At 41.2% G+C, this 19268-nt stretch overlaps 1 protein-coding gene across 2 annotated transcripts in view; it reads right to left on the bottom strand.

Annotated features, from left to right (window-relative positions):
- Positions 1–18074, bottom strand: part of HLTF (helicase like transcription factor) — a 33087-nt gene extending 15013 nt beyond the window's left edge. Inside the window, exons 1-16 of one of the 2 annotated variants that reach the window (XM_053390234.1) lie at positions 17912–18074; positions 15578–15773; positions 14131–14297; positions 11457–11590; positions 11176–11273; positions 10978–11052; positions 10650–10841; positions 10014–10118; positions 8746–8779; positions 8300–8387; positions 7906–7982; positions 7763–7807; positions 7182–7265; positions 6600–6694; positions 5053–5196; positions 2574–2712 (exon numbers count right to left, since the gene is read on the bottom strand). In XM_053390234.1, the coding sequence (XP_053246209.1) occupies positions 2574–2712; positions 5053–5196; positions 6600–6694; positions 7182–7265; positions 7763–7807; positions 7906–7982; positions 8300–8387; positions 8746–8779; positions 10014–10118; positions 10650–10841; positions 10978–11052; positions 11176–11273; positions 11457–11590; positions 14131–14297; positions 15578–15773; positions 17912–17931 (1693 nt within the window). In that variant the 5' untranslated portion in view covers positions 17932–18074. The remainder of the gene's footprint in view (positions 1–2573; positions 2713–5052; positions 5197–6599; positions 6695–7181; positions 7266–7762; positions 7808–7905; positions 7983–8299; positions 8388–8745; positions 8780–10013; positions 10119–10649; positions 10842–10977; positions 11053–11175; positions 11274–11456; positions 11591–14130; positions 14298–15577; positions 15774–17911) is intronic. The other variant, XM_053390233.1, reaches the window with a different exon arrangement.
- Between the last annotated feature and the right edge of the window lie 1194 nt (positions 18075–19268).

A 19268-nucleotide genomic window follows, 5' to 3' on the forward strand; every position in this document is an offset into this window, starting at 1 on the left:
GGAGAAATATTTACTCAAGAATTGTTCCCATGTGGGCGCAGGGATAATCGTCAGTGGGTACTTCCTTCCTCTTTTGTTTATCAGAGCCCAAAATTCCTGTGGTCTGCGGGATCTCGAGGCCGCAATCAAGGCTCGCCAACGCTTTTGATGCCACTCGCGTTTGGCCAGCTTTAAAGTCTGTTTGTATGCTCTTTTGGCTTGTAAATAGGAGGATGGTAGAGCCTGGGCATTAGAGTTTTTGTATTCATTATAGATGGAACGAAGAAGGGATCTTGCTTGTTTGCAAGAGGTGTTAAACCAAGGGGCCCCAGCACTGCAATACGCCACTTTCGCCTTTTGAGGAGGTGATGTAAAAAAAGTGGTAAGGTTTGTTATAAGAAGGTTAAAAAGTTTCAAAACCGAATTGGAATCTTGTAAATCAGTAGTTATTTGAGGTAAGTAGGCAGTGATTTCCCTATGGAAAAAAACCTGGTATTTTTGGGCCACAGCCTCCGACCATTTGATCCCTCTTACTTTGATCGATGATGAGGTTTCCAGAAGGACTGAGTGTTTATTGTCGTTCTGGCACCGGAACAATGACAAAGTGGTCACTATTGGGAGGTGATCACTGAAATGTTGGTTTTCAACTTGGAAGGAAAGTACATTAACGGCCAGATTTGCGGAGATCAAGAAGTAATCGATAACACTGTTAGATGTTAGTCCCAGGTGAGTGAACTCCCCCGGTATATCGGGGGGGAAGGTGCCGTTCAAAAATACTAGATTCAGGCGAATGGCCATTTGGTAAAGGGTCACTCCTGCTTTGTTTACTCTGTTGTCCTTTGAAGTTCTAATTCTGGCATGTTCCAAGTCAAAATTGTCCAAACATGGGGGAGTCCACCATTTGGACTTGGTTAGTAGGTCCCAATTTGTGGCAATACGAGCATTAAAGTCTCCCCCAATTAAGGAGTACGAGTTAGGGCATTTGGTATGACATGACAGTAGGTGATTTTCAAATGATTCCCATCTCCAATCAAGATCAGGCGCTGAGCCTTCGGGGGGGAGATAAACATTAGTAATTAGTAATGAGGACTTCCCTTCTGTGATCAGTCCAGATAGAGCAAAAGGCGGGGAAGCCCGTACCAGAGTGAATTTGGCGCAAAGTTGGAGTGAGATCCCAATCAAAAGACCCCCTTTGGGGCGTCCACCTTTCAAAGAAGGGGAGGCCGGAAGTGTTAGAAGATCAAAGCCGTCTATGGTAATCTCTTCCTCATCCCATGTTTCTTGGAATAGAATGATTTTAAATGAATTTATGTACTTCCTGAATTCGGGGTCTGATTTTTTGGTTCTCCAACCAGCAATGTTCCAGCTAAGTATTGATAATGTCGGGTCCTTGTGCTGTCCCGGTAATTGTCACTTTGAGTTGTTTAATGGGTTCTTGGGGGTAGAACGAGGACCCATAAGGAAATCGGTAATTTTAGTTTGTGCGGATAAGGTCTTCTTCTGTGTTAATTGTATCGATGATTTGGTAACATTAACAGACAGGAAGGGCTTTGCCGGGAAGGAAGAATCAGGCAAAGTTGGTGAGGTCGGATGCAGTTCATTGAGGTGAGTAGTAACAAGTCTTTGATGGGCTACACTGGTAGATCCGTCAGAGTTATCAGTCTTAACGAGGGTAGCGCTCAGAGGTGTTCCAGCCATCACTTGTAGTTGCTGCGCAGATGGAGAAGAATTATCACGCAGATGTATTAAGGGACATGAACGTGAGGATGGTGCATGCATAGTCATTTCCTGGTGATCTTCAGACAGGGTAGATTCTAGCTCAGGCATTGAGGCAAAGGAGTCATCAACTTCCATATTTTGATTGGGCATAAGGTCTGAGACGGGAGTATTGAGTTTATCGACTTCCTCCACGGTAGAATGGTGCTGTTGGTCAACAGGTGACTGCTGATTCAGATCAGTAGGGGGTAACAAGGTAGCAGGTTGAGAAATTATCAAGGCATTTGATGGAGATGCCGTGTGGGACGTGGAGCGCCTGCTCTCTCTCATCGGTATAGAGGGGTCCCCTTGTGATAGGAGTCTTTGTTTGAGTAGATCCAATCTATTGAGAATAGCCTGCTGTTCTTCTGAAGGGAGTTTTCCATAAGAGGAGATAAGATTTCTCTCTTCAGGGATATTCCAATCTCCGCTTGCAATTGGATCATTCCTCAACGTAGCTAGATGGGCACTTGGGGTCGCAGGTGGAACAGGGGATACCCGGCTAGGTGTTTTTCCCGTTATTATAGGAACAGAAGAGGGAAACGAGCGTTCATTGCCAGTTAAGATGTTGGCAAAAAGAGGTTTAACACTCGTGTCTTTAAAGACTCTTGTTGTTACAATCTCCCAGGGTGCCAGCCGGTCTTTTTGTCTTGCCCCAAAGCAAGTAGCAAGCTACAATCTTAACTAAAGCAATTTTACAGAGTGCAAAACAAACTAAGAGACATAATGCATCACAGTACTGTTGAAAAATCTTACTGAAATCAGTAAGCTGTTCAACAAGCATAACACTTATAGTCAATTAACATGGTGCTGCAGTGTTCTCCCTTTGCAATAATTACCTGTCAAAATCCATCTTCTTTGTGCATCTAGGTCCAGTACAGCTTTTGTCTGTTGAGCATTTGGATTTCGTATTGTGTGTCCTTCATCCAACACCACTCTCAGCCATTTTAATTTGTGTAAAGGGCTATTACCTCTGGCCTAGAACAAAATTTAAATAATGGCTGTAGTACTTTAAGGGTATAAGTAAACTCTGTAAAATAAGCAGTGACTTAAAAAAACTAAAAGAAACCATTTTGCTTTCATTCTCTGTTCCAGAAGAATATACGTAATCTTTATGAAGAGGAATAGAGGAAGTCAGCTACATCAAGCGTGCATGAAGGCCTGGAAGCCAAATCACTTTTGCTGCTTCACTGAAAATCCAACTCAATTAATGCAAGAGGCATTACAAGGACAATTTCAACCAATAAAAATACTCAAGGAAGGTGCAAGTGCAGAGGGTGTATGGCCTAGAAAGAGCCCCACGAGCCAGATAGAGGGACCTGGAGGGCCACACTTGCCCCCAGATCACAGGTGTGTGTATGTACACACACACACAGTGTAAGATATGGGAAATTATTTGAATGGCTTAAATATAGCATGCTCTACTTACAGTTCACATCTAAAGCAGATACTACACAGATTTCTTAAATTTATTCCCATGACAGTCATCAGAACGTATCAATAGAACTGTTAGTCATATGATTTAAAATAAAGCAGCAGCTAAGCAACTGGAGTTTTGTCTTTAAGGGACAGAGAAAATGGAAGTGTAATACAGGCCCTATTTCACTCCAGAAAGAGCTTTTGTTTATTTAACAGGATTACAATCGCTAAACTTCTAAGCAGTTTACATAACATATAAAGTTGACCAAAAATAAAATCAAAACATAAACAGAGTAAGTAGTTTCAAATATATATATATATATATATATATATATATATATATATATATATATATATAAAAAAAACACACATACAAACACATATTACAAAATAAAATTGCATAATAAAATACACATCCAATTTACATGACTGGACATGCTTGCCTAAACAAAATCATTTTTAGCAGGTGCCAAAACAGCTCAGTATTTTACAAGTGTTTCCATTGGAGCTGTATGAGAAAAACCAAAAGTTTTCTACTCTATTTCCAAGGGTGAGCACCCACATCAAGATGCAATTAATAACATCACCTAAGAAATGGGCAGAGGAAGGCAAGATTGTGTCAGCTGCTTAAACAGACAAAAAAGTCACAGCCAGCAGGCACTGCACCACCACACATAGTCCCAGTATTACTATCCAGTCTGAGCTGTATTCTCTCTCCACCGCAATCACCCCCACACTCCAAACATCAGTTGCAACTTAAAACTGCTGTAAAAGATTTGCTACTTGAGCATGTGCTTTTAAACCTCTATACTGCTACTTAAGGCATGCACACCCACTGCACAGTGGATCTGTTTTTAAATGCCCACACCTACATTTACAAAGATCAGTCTCCATTGAACATCCTTAAAAGGTATGCAATTCTCAGAACTGATATCATTTTCAAGCTCTAAGAGCAGGAACCAAATGTTTATCTTTCTGTTGCCCAGCTGGAAAACATAAAAGCCTTGAGAGCTTCCAGGTACAGAATTTCACTTATTTTTACTACTCCTTCTGCAACAGCTGACTTAGAATAACATCCGAGTTATTTCCAAGCTATCCATTACAGTAATTTAAGCACTTAATGCCAGGTAGAACAAGACTCCAAAAGTTGTAGCCAGCTAAGTTGTACTCAGAGGAGACCCACTGAAATCAATGAACTCAAGTTAGTCACGTCCATCAATTTCAGTGGGTCTGCTCTGAATATGACTTAGTTGGATAGAATCCCAAAAAACTTACAGTATAATAAAATATAATAAAACATAACAGCCTATATGTAAGTGCATCATAGTGCAGCTGGAGTATAATGAACACCTCAAATATAAAACATTAAACTTTTTCAAGATAAAAGCATAGAAACCATTAGTGACTGGAAGCCATTAGAAACTAAAACACCTGGGCGGGAGTAAAAAAGAACATTTGCCATCTCATCCCACTTTCTACCAACTGGAGACACCAGAAAATATTAATGCCTATTTTCTCTGTGCATCTGTTTAGAACTGCAGATTCACAGAGGAACCCTGCCCCTGTAGTTGTCAAGTGCGCTAGTTTTATCCAGCGCCCATCTGGGGAAAGAGGTCATGGGTGATGATAGGAGATGAGCGACGGCAGTTTATGTTTGAGGACACCCTTCTACAAGACAAAAACCTCCTTCGTATATATATGCTTGTTCTTAACTAAAGACTCATACAATGGGAAAAGCAGATTACATGTTTTAAAAAAACAAAAGGAATACAATGGAGCATTTGGCATTGATTTGAAAAAAGCTTAAGACTACTAGGTTGTATTTTGGAACGAAAGTCAAATATTTGTGATGTATAAACTGCTTTTCTTTATCTTGCTGCAACTTTTCACCATACTTACTCCATAGTCACTAGCTAAAATGTTGTAAGTTGTTAATACAACATCCTGTCTTGAAAGTACCGCTGGATCTTTGCTGCGCTCCGAGCCATAGTAAACGTAAATGTTCAAGTGAACACCCGGATCCACATGTTGTTCAAATTGATCCTGAAATAAAAATTAACCAGATGGTTGCGATTAACTGATGGTTCAACAAATGACATCTGTCAAGAGATTTCTAAGCTATACTACAGTCAGGAACATAGGAATCATAACCCTTGGTGCATCTAAAAAAAGGTAAAGGAACCCCTGACCATTAGGTCCAGTCGTGGCCGACTCTGGGGTTGCGGCGCTCATCTTGCTTTATTGGCCGAGGCAGCCGGCATACAGCTTCCAGGTCATGTGGCCAGCATTACTAAGCCGCTTCTGGCGAACCAGAGCAGCGCACGGAAACACCGTTTACCTTCCCGCCAGAGCGGTACCTATTTATCTACTTGCACTTTTTGATGTGCTTTCGAACTGCTAGGTTGGCAGGAGCAGGGACCGAGTAACGGGAGCACACCCTGTCGCGAGGATTAGAACTGCCGACCTTCTGATCAGCAAGTCCTAGGCTCTGTGGTTTAACCCACAGCGCCACCCGTGTCCCCTTGGGGCATCTAGCTCAGTACTATATTCACTGACTGGCAGTGGCTCTGCATCTTTCAGAAAGGAGGCACTCCCAGCTCTACCTGGAAATGCTAGGGATCGAACCTGAGACCTTCTGCAGGCAAAGCAGATGCTCTACCACTAAGCCACAGCCCTTCCTGATAAAGCACAGTAAGAGTAAGCCTAATTCAGATTTATTGTGACTACAATGGAAGTTGTTCTGCTGGAAAAAAAAATGGGAGCAACTTGCACACTATAGTTTCAAGGCTGGAGGCACAGTCAACATTAGAAATACCCAACCCATTCGGTTCATCATCAACCGTCTTAAATTATATTACTCTGGCTGCAATTCTATGTTTAGAATAAGCCCCAATGAATTCAATAGAATATATGAATAAATATGATTGTGCTTTAAATCTTGGTTATGAACATTTAAAGGTAAAGGTAAAGGTACCCCTGCCCGTATGGGCCAGTCGTGTCCGACTCTAGGGTTGTGCGCTCATCTCACTTAAGAGGCCGGGAGCCAGCGCTGTCCGAAGACACTTCTGGGTCACATGGCCAGCGTGACGAAGCTGCTCTGCCGAGCCAGCACCAATGCAGCACACGGAAACGCCGTTTACCTTCCCGCTATAAAGAGGTACCTATTTATCTACTTGCACTTAGGGGTGCTTTCGAACTGCTAGGTGGGCAGGAGCTGGGACCGAAAGACGGGAGCTCACCCCGCCGCGGGGATTCGAACCGCCAACCATACGATCGGCAAGTCCTAGGCACTGAGGTTTTACCCACAGCGCCACCCGCTGTATTAAAACATTTAGGCTGTATTAAAATTCTAATCCCCATATATCTTCACTTTAACATTCTTTTTAGAAGTTAAGATGCCGTATTTTTATCTTAGAAAAGCACAATTGTTTAAATTTAACACCTACAATCCAGTTACTTAGGACAGAAAGTGGACAAATGATCAGTGTTGTCCCCAGTGTCTCTTCACCTTCATTTTCCTTATGCTGAATAGTAACAACACCTTTGAAGAGGAAAAACAATAATTAGCAATGTAACTGCACAGTGATTACTTCCATGTAGTCCTCTTTAGATGTATCCAGTCAATTTGCAATTATTTGCTATCATTTCTAATCCTAAGTATGTATTATTCCCATTTTTGCTTCAACTACTGCATAGGAATCCAATCATTTACACCAGTAGTTCCCAATTAGCTAAGTATTGCAGACCCCCATTTTTCAAAAGCCAAGCCATGGACCCCTTACTTCTGAAAATTTTGATACCTCTATGATAGTTTTTGTTATATTAATGGTGTCACAGAGCCCCTGGGTGGGTTATATAGAGCCCCTGGGGTCTGCATACCACCAGCTGGGAATCATCGCTTTACATGGTTCAATCAGTCCAGAAGTTTCAGGTGTCTTCCTTTCCTTCCCAACTGTAGGCTTGTTAAAAAGTATACTGTGTAGCATTTCGTGTTAAGTGACATTGGAAAAGCTTAATAGTTTGGATACCTTTTTTCTTTGTCTTTTTTGAAGAAATGGCTGGTTCCTCAAGAGCAGAAGCAAATGCTTTATCCTCTTGAATATCACAAGAAGCTGTGAAAATGTTTTATAACTAAATAGTCACATACATTTGAAAAATGAAGGTTCCTGTTTAAATTAGTTAAGATTATTTTGAAAAGGTGTTTATTCAATCATGTGAGCACTCGTGCACATACTATCCTTGCATTGTCTTCTAGATATAAAGAAGATGAGAACTATAGGTTTAGCCACCACAATTAACACAGATATTACAGTTCATAGATCAAAGATTATTCTTCCTAGCTTAGAGCCAGTCCTGATTCAACTAGACCACAGGCCAGTTAATTCAAATACCTAAAGCAGCCCATCCATAAGCATAGTGACAATGTGCAAACACACATTCACTTGCACCATGCCAACAACCATGTGTTATGCACCAGTATATGGTTTTGCAAAAAGTCACACACACTCTCTGTTAGAAAGGCCTCATTAGGGTACTGTTATCAGGTTTTATTGGGAAAGGGGAACAATAACTTTTTGACGGTAGTATTTTTTAAGTACTAGCATCATACCTTTTCTTCTCTTTCTTGTTGCTGGATGCGTTTTTTGCACTTTGGCTGGGAAAACAAGAAAAGTGTTAACACAGTGTGGAAATCAATAAAGTTGTTAAAACAAATATAATGACCCCCCCCCCAAAAAAATAAGTGAAGCTCACTTTCCATTATTTCTGTGTTCTGCTCTTCAGGCTCTGAGTCACTGCTTACTGTATACTTTGGCTTTTTGCCCATAGCTCTAAAGCATTTAGAAAGCAAAAGGATTACAATGAATAGGGGATTTCACAAGCTTTTATCTGATCATTTAGATTGATAGGGTATAGAGATAAATTTACCAAACAGTAGCATTGAAGAGAAATTACACTAGTCACCAAATGGGCCAGAATAAAGATAACCTTGCAACATGTTTCACACATCTAAAAAACTCATTTGATTTCACTCCAGAAAGCAACCTCTCTCCCAAGAAACACCCCCTCTCACACACAGGGGAGGGGGAAGAGAACAGTTCAGAAGTAGTTTACAATTGACTTATAAGAACAGATAAAATCTGCTTACCTCTTTGGATGGGTTCTGGATGACTGAGATGGAAGAGACTCACTCTCCTTTGTATCAGAAACATTCAGCTGCAGGCCAATTCTGGGTGCTTAACAATAAGTATTAAAAAACAAAACCAAAAACACTCCATGATTTCTCTAATAACTTATTATTAGTTAATTAATTAATGTTGCATACCACCCTATTCAGTAGATCGCAGGGCAGTTCACAACATTAAAATCATGGTGTAAGAAGCAGAAAATACATAATAAAAATAAATACAAAATAAAAGCAAAGACAAAGGGAAGCCAATAATTCCCCTTTCCACAACACATCATAAATTTAAGCTACTGGTGATCAATTAGGATATTTAATGTAAAAAAATAATTTCTTAAATTAATTTCTACTGAAAGTTGTCATCTGACTGAATTCAAAACAAATGTGATTAGTTTCCAGATCAAAATTACCTTCTTGGTCATTTTTCATAGCAGGAACACATTTCTAAAAGAAAAATAAACACACTGAAATGGCATCTAAAATTTAGTTTAAAAACAAAACAAATCTTATGGAAATTAGTTGAAACATACTTGAAAGAACACGTGGCTAGCACAGCTCTTCAAAGTACCAGTTAGTACGTTTTCCACTACTTCAGACAGTTCCAATTATTCAGATAATACACTCACCTCAATCAATCAATCAATCAATCAAGGTTTCCCAAAATTTACAACAATAAGCTGTAATTTCCCAAACCCTGTATATTTTAGATCCTCCCTGTAAATTAAGAATACAGTTTGTTTGAATTTGTTCCTTGTTTTCTAATTGGCTGCTACTGTTGTCCCATCTTCTCCAGAAGATTGCAACATTCGGACCATTTTCTCTGAGATTTTAAGTCTCTTTCTTGTAGTACAGTACAGGGTTGGTACATAGTGTCTACTTAGGAAGCACCCTCTAGTGGCTTTATGGATTTATACTGAATGCATCAGACATGCGGACCAGAAACATAGCATTTTTAGGGCATTACAATATTTTTTGTTCAGAAATGCAACAAAACAATTCCAAATGTTAACTAATCTAAGCCAACTAGCAACTAGATAAATTTATACATCTATGTACTGTTGAGAACAACCTGTAAGAAAAAGTATTACTTAAGATGGCACTTGCTTTCTACTTTCTACTTTGCTAGTTATGAATTTCTGACAAAATGTGGCGCTTATCCTACAGAAGAATTTAGGCTGCAATCCTATACTTGCTAAGTTCCACCGAAATCAGGACACACAGAATTGTGAGGCATGGCTATTTATATCTGCTCTCTCTTATTCCGGACAGAAGTGATCCATATCTACGCAAATACCTCCTTCTGGAAAACTGCCAAATCCTGAACCTTCTGAAGAGCCTTTTCTTTGGGGCTGCTTTTGGTAGCCTGGATAAAACTTACTGAACAAGAGGTGATAGAACACATTTTATTTACGGTTTTTATTTTGGTATTTTTGTTTTTTTAAGAAACTGAATCGTAGGGATGGCTTGTCTAAAAGTCCAAGTAACATGTAGAATTCAAATAAATTAAATTCACATATATACTGTATATAGAGAACAAGACCAAATATTCTACAAGAACATCAGTGATATATCATTTCTTCTTTCTTGCTTTACATATCTGCATTATTTTTGTCTTATAAATATGAGAAGTTGGAACTGGTACAATTCAAGCAGGGGTCTGGTATTAACAGTAAATTACCTTAATAGGAAATATCTTCAGTTGATCACTTTTCTTTTTAACAGGAAGAGGTTTGCCACCATGGAAGTTGCTAAGTATCACAGCTATCGCAGTAAGTGTTTTACCCTAAAATACATTGAACATTTTATTAACATTGTTTCATAAGTTAAGTTTGTATTATTTATTTCTTTTTTATACTGCCTTTCTCAAAGGAGCTGAAGGAGGTATACATGCTTCTTCCCACTTTTATTGTCACAATAAACCTGTGAGGTAGGTCAAGTGAGACGCAGTGACTGCCCCAAAGTCACCCACCGAGTTTTGCAGTTGAGTAGAGATTTGAACCTGGATCTCCTCAGTTATAGTCTGACACTCTAGCCGAGGGTTAGGCAACCTAAGGCCCAGGGGCCTCAGCCCGGGAATCCAGCCCGGGAATCAGCATGTTTTTACATGAGTAGAATGTGTCATTTTATTTAAAATGCAACTCTGGGTTATTTGTGGGGCAAAGGAATTCATTCTTTCCCCCAAAAAATATATTCTGGCCCACCACATGGTCTGAGGGACGGTGGACCGGCCCACAGCTGAAAAAGGTTGCTGACCCCTGCTCTAACCACTACACCACACTGACTCCCAGAGGCAACATTCTAATATGAGAATTACCAAGCCCATGTCATCTGCCAATATTCCTCCAAGAACATTTTCTGGCCGCGTTTTTTCAGCAAAGTTGGTTATTATATTGTAGAAGTAGTTTTCCCTCTCTTCCCAAAATGGAGGCAACTCCTTGTTGTTCTCACGTGAAATCATCCAAGCCAAAGCTTGCTTCTGATGTGGAAGTAATGGAGTTACAACAGCCTGGAAAATTAAGATGCCATATTATACACATTTTCGTAACAGAAACCACAACCTGTAGCTGAGAACTTACTAGCATTTTGCCAGTGTTTAACGTGTGCACTAACACACTATCAATGTGATGTGCTGGATGCATTACCTTTGCTGCTTCTACTTCACGCGTTTTATCATCTTCCTTCAGATCTTCAAAGAGTTTGTCAAATTCAGTCTTGAGCTAGAATTGTACAGAGAAGTTAGACGAGGTAATATACCCCAAAGCTCTACTCCTATTAAAAGGAGTTTAAAGTTCTAAAGTACATTCAGCAACTCAAATTCTAATAAGAAACATGCATTGTACCTGTTCAGTTGTCATTTGTACAGGAGCATGGACCGGAGCACTGTAACTTGTTCCAGCTTTGCCATATTTCTTGCTAGTCCCAACGCTAAATTCTGAAACTGAGTATCATTTTTAAAAGGGGAAGGGGGGGGAACTAATCAATGACTGCAAATGCTCTCCCATCATCAGCAGACCAAAACTGCTTTATATTTACAGAGATCGATGTTTAATAAGCTAAGAAATACTTCACGTTTTGCTTAAAGGAATTTCTATTAAGTTTCTGTATAAAATATCTAACTTACTTTTTCCTGGAGGAGCTAATTTAAAGCCCTGCATTTTTAGTCGATCAAGAACCGCTTGCTTATTTTCTGCTTTCCCCCAAAAACTCAACTGTACTGGCATAGTGAAAGTATTCTTTGCTCCAGAAGGAACAACCCTAGACAAAAAGAAAAACATTACATTATTACATTTATACCCTGCACTTCCTTTTAAAAAACCAAAACACTAGGACAGCATACAGTGCACACAAATAGCTGGGGTTTTTTATCTTCACAACGAACATGTGAGGTATGTTCGACTGAGACACTGACTGGATCAAAGTTGCCAAGTAAGCATCATACTTGGGTGGAGATTTGAATCTCAGCCTCATCAGTTCTAGTTTTACCTATAACTATCACAATCCTAAAATGAACTATAAAAGGAGCCTAGAATGCAATGGAAAGGAAATGAAGGGGTAAAAAGGGGGGGGACTGATTTTAAGAGCGGAGAGAATTAAGCGAACCACCTGTTTCTACTATTTACCGTATTTTTCCCTTTATAACACGCAGATTTTTTCTCCTAAAAAGTAAGGGGAAATGTCTGTGCGCGTTACTGAGCAAATGTGTGGTCCCTGGAGCCGACTGGTGCGAGTGAAGGCAAAAATCAGGCAAATATCAAATCGTCCAGAGAAGGGAAGCATTGAAAAGAGGAAGCTGCTGCTTTCCTGCATTCTGCCTCAGGGTCTTACTGCCCACCTTTTTCTGTTTCGTTACTGTGTTTGCTCAAACGGAACAAAGAGCAGAGAAAACCCCTCCCCTCCAGGAAAGCAGAGCGTCCTTCCTTCTAATTCCTAGGGACTCGCAGGCAACATGCAGGTGGGAGAGTGGGAGAGAGAGAGAGAGAGAGAGAGAGAGCGCGCGCGCGCTGGCTGGCTTGGGTGGGGTGGGGGGGACTTTTGCCTTCCTTTCCTCCCTCCGGTAAATCCCCTCTCCTGCATTCTTAGCCAGCTGCTTCTCCGCACACCCCTCGTGTGCTCCTTGTCCCTTCTATGTTTTTCCTTCCCTCCCCACTTAAAACGTGGTTACAAAGCACGGATCCACATGGATCCTCAGGATCTTTGCATTGGGTCACCCCAAATTCCCCGTCAGATCACATAGCAATGATCTGATGCAAAAACAGGGCTGCAATGGTGCAAAAACGTGGTTACAAAGCATGGATCCACATGGATCCTCAGGATCTTTGCACTGGGTCACCCCAAATTCACCATCAGATCACATAGCATGCCCATGGCTACAGCCTGCACCAAAAAAATCACGCACCCACTGTTGCCTGGAGCTGCAATGGTGGAAAAACGTGGTTACAAAGCATGGATCCACATGGATCCTCAGGATCTTTGCATAGGGTCACCCCAAATTCAACATCAGATCACATAGCATATCCATGGCTACAGCCTGCACCCAAAAAATCATGCACCTACTGTTGCCTGGGGCTGCAATGGTGCAAAAGCGTGGTTACAAAGCACAGATCCACATGGATTATCAGGATTTTTGCATTGGGCTACCCCAAACTCACCGTCAAATCACATGTCTGTGGCCACAGCATGAAGCACAAAAATGATACACCCACTGCTTCATTCAGAATTTTTTTTTCTTGTTTTCCTCCTCTAAAAACTATGTGCGTGTTATGATCAGGTGCGTGTTATCGAGCGAAAAATACGGTACATATACAATATTACTGCCGAATCAATATGTTAGTGTTGTTGTTGTTTAGTCATTTAGTCGTGTCCGACTCTTTGTGACCCCATGGACCAGAGCACACCAGGCACTCCTGTCTTCCACTGCCTCCCACAGTTTGGTCAAACTCATGTTCATAGCTTCGAGAACACTGTCCAACCATCTCGTCCTCTGTCGTCCCCTTCTTCTTGTGCCCTCCATCTTTCCCAACATCAGGGTCTTTTCTAGGGAGTCTTCTCTTCTCATGAGGTGGCCAAAGTATTGGAGCCTCAGCTTCACGATCTATCCTTCCAGTGAGCACTCAGGGCTGATTTCCTTAAGAATGGATAGGTTAGATCTTCTTGCAGTCCATGGGACTCTCAAGAGTCTCCTCCAGCACCATAATTCAAAAGCATCGATTCTTTGGCGATCAGCTTTCTTTATGGTCCAGTTCTCACTTCCATACATCACTACTGGGAAATCCATGGCTTTAACTATACGGACCTTTGTCGGCTTGTTAGTAGTACACTTCAAAAAGGTATGGAAATTCAGTGGCAAAAATTGATTAAATTTAAAGGTAGGGAAAACCTTGGTCTTTAAAACCTAACCTTAATTCTGCAATGCTTCAAGAGATAGTAGAATAACTATTACTTATATATCTGGTCTCAGTTCTAAACCTCAATGAACTTATCAATCTGTGACAGATTCAGTAAACCACTTCATGTTTGTGAGTTTGTTTACACTATACTATACCTGTTCAACATAAGCCACCAGCACAACCAGCAATCAGATACTGAGACTTCTTAGCTTATAGAGTTTGCTTCCTGCAAATTGTGATTCTACTTCCAGATATCCCACTTTATTTATTAGAAACTAATTTTAGTGGCACAATCAGAATGATCCACATCATATAAACAGTAGCAAACTTTTATTTTTACTAACTACTACCAATGGACTGCTGTTCAAGAAAACAACAGGGGAAATAGCCCTACATTTACATACTTACCCCTCCACCACTGCCAACTTGTTGTCCATGATGTATGCCAATGATGCTGCCAGCTCTTTTTTTATGTGGCCTACCTGGTCTCCATTTGCATTATTTACTTTTACAGCATTCTTGTCATATGCGTTGTTAGGCTCTCTCTGGAGTGCAACCATTTCATTATTATTGACCTGCAAAATTAGCCTTCACGTTATTTAAAATGTACAAAATACACAATAAAATACACAATAAAATACACAAAATACAACCAAAATATCTTTAAAACACTGTTAAGGCAGTTTTACCTTTACACCATATATTTTTTGCTTCCAATGTTTTTTACAGTAATATTAAACACAATGAAATTTCAAAGTAATAAAATCATCCATTGCCATTGCTCAGAGAGCAGCTGAAATTTCTTTAACGTTGCAAAAGAATTTGAATATGACAGCCTGACTTGAAGTGAAGGTGGAAACTGTTCAATTCATTTTGGAGAAAAATGCAAAAGCCCTTGTTCTAACAGGAAGTTTTTACAGTACTAGAAACATTCTGTATATAAGCTAAAGAAGGATTGAGGATTTCCCTCAACATTTCAGGTACATTAAACTTCAGAGCAGCCTTTAGCCTCAGTACCCAAGTGTATAATCAAAGTTGGATCATTATAATATGCTACAATGCTTCAACTTAAAGAAATACACTTCTTTGTACAATTAACACATTGGGAATCTGATATAAGATACACACACAGTAGAAGTGTGGATCTTGCTTGCAATACCAGTCACCTCGCAGAAGTAGAGTAAGGTCCAAATCTGTTGTAGAATAGGCTCAGTGAACAGCTCTGGATGAAGTTATACACAAAAAAATAAGTTCCACCTTGAAGATTTTTATATTACAAACCACCCTGCAATCTACAGATGAAGGGTGCTATAGAAATTTAATTACCTCGCCTCAACTGAATTTGAGACAGAGGGGAATTCCCTAATCAAGGCACCACTATCAAGAACATCTATTTACAGCCTTAACCCATCATATGATGTGACTACTTGCAATCATACTTTAAATTTGGGTTTGCCCAGTTCACATGAGTGAACAGGAGTGGGGCTATTTAAAAGGCAAACAATATTAATACCACCATCGGTGCCATCACTCTTCCCCTTTCCTACATAATCCTATTCACAAGTAAACCCTATTTACTTACTCATTAGCCACCATGGCTAATGGTCAGGGATGATGAGATCTGTGAGTCCAACAACCTTCGATGGACATTACATTGTCAAAGGTTAGCCATCCCTGAATTAACCCCCCCCCTCGGAATTACAATTAAAGTGCAAATTACTTAATGCTTCAGTCGCCTCTGCTCATTACTGGGAGTACAAACAACCTAGTTATCTAGAATTTATATAACATACCTAGTTTCTCCTTTCAAGCAATGTAGTTCTCAGTTACTAACTTGTATTCCTCCTGTACTTACCACTCCTGTATAATACCGCAATCCAACCACATTGCCTCTCAGAGTTCCAAATAAGATAGCTGAATCCGTATCTTCTTCAGTCACCATAGTAGCATCTGATCCCATAAGGTCTTCTAGGCTGGGATAAAATTCTCGAGTAAAAACATTGTAATGCCGATCTCCATATATATCAGGATCCAATTCCCATTCAAAATTGCTGCAAAAAAGAAGAATTTTTAAAGAACTTCATTTGGAATTGTTTGTTATTGGAGGCAGGGTGTTCAATTGATAGGTCACTTCCTAGTTCACAGATATGAGCTCTTTTGAAATACCTTCATGGGCAGAAATGAAAGCTGCTCAAAGACATTGCTGGAGAAATGTTTCGATTCAGCTGGGATTAGGCTTAAATCTATTTCAACCTACCCCAAATGACTGGCTGTTGCAGGGTGAGGAATTAAGAAGGGGATATGGAGAGGCCAATACCCTGACCAGAAGCTGCACACTGTAACATTTTGTTGTTTAATCTGTACTACCTTTTTAAAAATCAGAAGGAACTATTGTTTGTACACGTTTAGCAACCAATACTGCAATCTTTGTTTGATATCTTTGAAGTTGGCACTTTAAGCAATTCACAAAAAAGAAGAAAAAATCCCGCACACATGTGGGAGAAAGTGTCTAAGTGAATTCCAAGTCTCCCCCCACCCCACCCCCAAATGTGGGGAGAACACAAATTAAACAGAACACGAAGAAACCTTTAGCACAAACAGTTCATATAACCTTCATCGCTACTACTGTCTCCACAAGGTAAACTTGTCAACAAATAGCCAACCCGCTAGCAATTAACCTACCCATCAAATTTTCCAATCAGTTATGAATTCAAAACGTGTAGACCTTAGGCAAATCTCTCTTGCCATCTGCTACCCATTTATGGAACAAAAATGTTTCAAGACAGTAGTGAAAGAATGATGAGTTCAAAGAAAGGAATGTGATATATTCCACATTAGACAATAATCTTGGGACTGTGAGACCAAATAAGTTTGTGTGTTACTGGAAATAGTGACTCTTTGCAGAAATTACACTATTCTATGCTCACTATCCCCTTTCTGAATGCCTGAAGTCTACTATACAGACCGAACTAGACATGACAAAGATATTCTATCCCAATTCAGTATAAAATGTGGGTCACAATTCTTTTTAAAGCAAAAGGGGTGTGCATATGTGCAGTAAACACTTTTCTCCTCAGCTGAGTGTTGATACCAAGAAGCACACTTGGGAGAAAAACACTGGATGATAGAGTAGCAGCAGCTATAAGAAGGTAAGTGCCAAATGTGTGATGATGGGTTTGCTCCCTCTCATGCTCTGCAAATCAAACCACACACATCCTGCTTTTATAAGCAATTAGGGCAAACACGGGTATGAAGAAATGGGCCTGTCAGCTCTGCATCAATGTTGGTGCAGCACCAACATCAGGTGTAGTTGCTGCAGCACCAAACATATTTGGACAGGGGTGCCAACTTGAATAAAATATTGGGGGGCCCAGGTAAGCACCACCCCACATTATTGACATGATGCAGCTCACACACCCTATTTGAATGGCAATATCCACCAACTTGGGTGAGCAACCCCTTCAAATATTTTATTGGGGGAGCAAAGGGACCATGACCCCTAGGAGTTGGCTCCTGCGTACTTGAAGAAATGTGAGAGAGAAAATTATTAGGCCAGAGCGACAAGGTGGGTCAAACCGGAAATGCAAGGGCCAGGAATGAGAACAAAGTCCTTGATGATAAACAGAGTCTCGGGAAACACCATCCTTGCGCACATATATCGGTCGGGGTTAAGTTCTTGTGACACAGACCTTTCCTTTACCCTAGCTTAGTAACACAGCACTTAACTAAATTCATTTTCTTCTTTTTTCTTCTTTTTTGGGGGGAAGAATGCTCCTGGACGCTTGTTAGCATTTTTTTAAATATTTTTTGCGCTGATCAGCAATATTATATTAATAATAGTAATAATAATGCAAAACCAAATTACAGGCTGAGACCGCAGCACAAGGCACCGCTCCCAACACCGCGCCAGGCAGCCGAAGAGCTTCCCCATCAGTCCCCGACCAGCAAGGCAAGTCCTGCCTATAGAGGCAGAAGGACCACGACCGGTCCCGGCCCCATAACCCGAGAGGCCTAGTGCAAAAGCGGCAGGGGAGGCGGAGGCAGAAACGGGTGGGAATTGCAGCCCCTTCGAGTCAAGGCCTCCTTTCGGGTAGTGAACGAGGAAAGAGCCCCCTCCCCCCTCCGTCCCATTTATAATTCTTCCCTGCCTAGGCCCTCCGCGCCCCGCGCCCCCACAAAAAAATCCCACCTCATGAACCTCCAAGCCATGACGCGGCCGCCGGACTCCTAAAAGCCGCTCTGGCAACGCCCCGCAACAGCGAGAGGACCGAAAAAGCCCGCCACGCGAACGTCGCCGGGCGAAGAACCTGCACAGCCGCCTCAGAGCTTCCACAGTCAGCCAACCCGGTTAAAGCGAGAAGCCGCAGCTCCCAATCCGCGAAGAAGCTGGGCGGGCCGACCTAGAACGCCCGCTGCCGAATGGCTGCTCTTACCCTTCACTCGCTTCCGCGCGTCCAATGAAGCAGGCCGGGAAGGATGGGCCCGCCGCGCGAGACGGGTTATGGGGGCGGGGCAGCTCGGGTTTCCGAAACCAAAAGAGCATGCGCCCTGAAAGCATAATAAGGAACGCACGTGACTAAGTAATTGCCGAAGGATGGATTTCGCGCCTTCTGCGTCTTTTACTTTTCTTTTGCTAAGGCGCTTGAGTTACTGCTTCTCATAGCATGCCCGGTTGTGTTGAATATGTTATATTTGGCATGGAATCTGATGAGTGTTGTAGTTGTGTACATGCTTTTTCAATATACGATGATAATCCACAAGTGTGTGTGATAGGAATCTTGAGGTCTTAGATATACGTTAAATGTTCATAAGTGTACCAACTAAGCACGTACATAGATCAGCACAGGAAGACCGACCTAGAACCATTTTTGATTCCCAAACTGTCCCAAACTGACCAAATATTTTCTCTGCAAGGTCAAAGGAAAATGGAAAAGCTTCCCCATTGTCTTTTCCTTCACAAATCCTGTCTTTAGGGTATGTCTGTGTTTGAATAGGGTGTGAGCCTGTGACATGGCCCAGGAACTAAGTATTTATCATTACAAAAGACTGGCCAGGCTCCCCAGGCAATCCAATCAAGTAACCTGCCAGACAGGAGATAAACAACGACAGGAGAAAAACAACATTCAAATTTCTGTTTTAGACTGCCTTTTCTGTGATGTAGGTATGATGTATCTGGGGGGTGGTCTTAGGTTACACCCCTTCTGTGATGTATGTATGGCGTTTCTGAGGGTGGTCTTGATCTACAAGGTGGCAATTTCAAAAGTCCATATAAGGCCTTGCGCACCATTGTTCTCGGTTCCTCCTCCTTTCCTGCTTGTGAGGGGAGCACCCTGTTGCAACAGTTCAATAAAGATCAGGCTTACTAGCTGCTTTGCTTCTCAATATTCTCTGGCTGGCCTCTTGTTATTTTCTCCTACCAACAGGGAACCTATGTAAGGACTCTATATGGGCTCTTGGATAAGAGCCCATATAGAGAAAAAGGGCAGATTTGGAGAAAAGCCCATAAGGGGGAAAGGGCAATTTTTTGTTTACAACATGTGTATATA

Source organism: Podarcis raffonei, chromosome 5 (assembly GCF_027172205.1).
Source record: "Podarcis raffonei isolate rPodRaf1 chromosome 5, rPodRaf1.pri, whole genome shotgun sequence".
Lineage (NCBI taxonomy): Eukaryota > Metazoa > Chordata > Lepidosauria > Squamata > Lacertidae > Podarcis > Podarcis raffonei.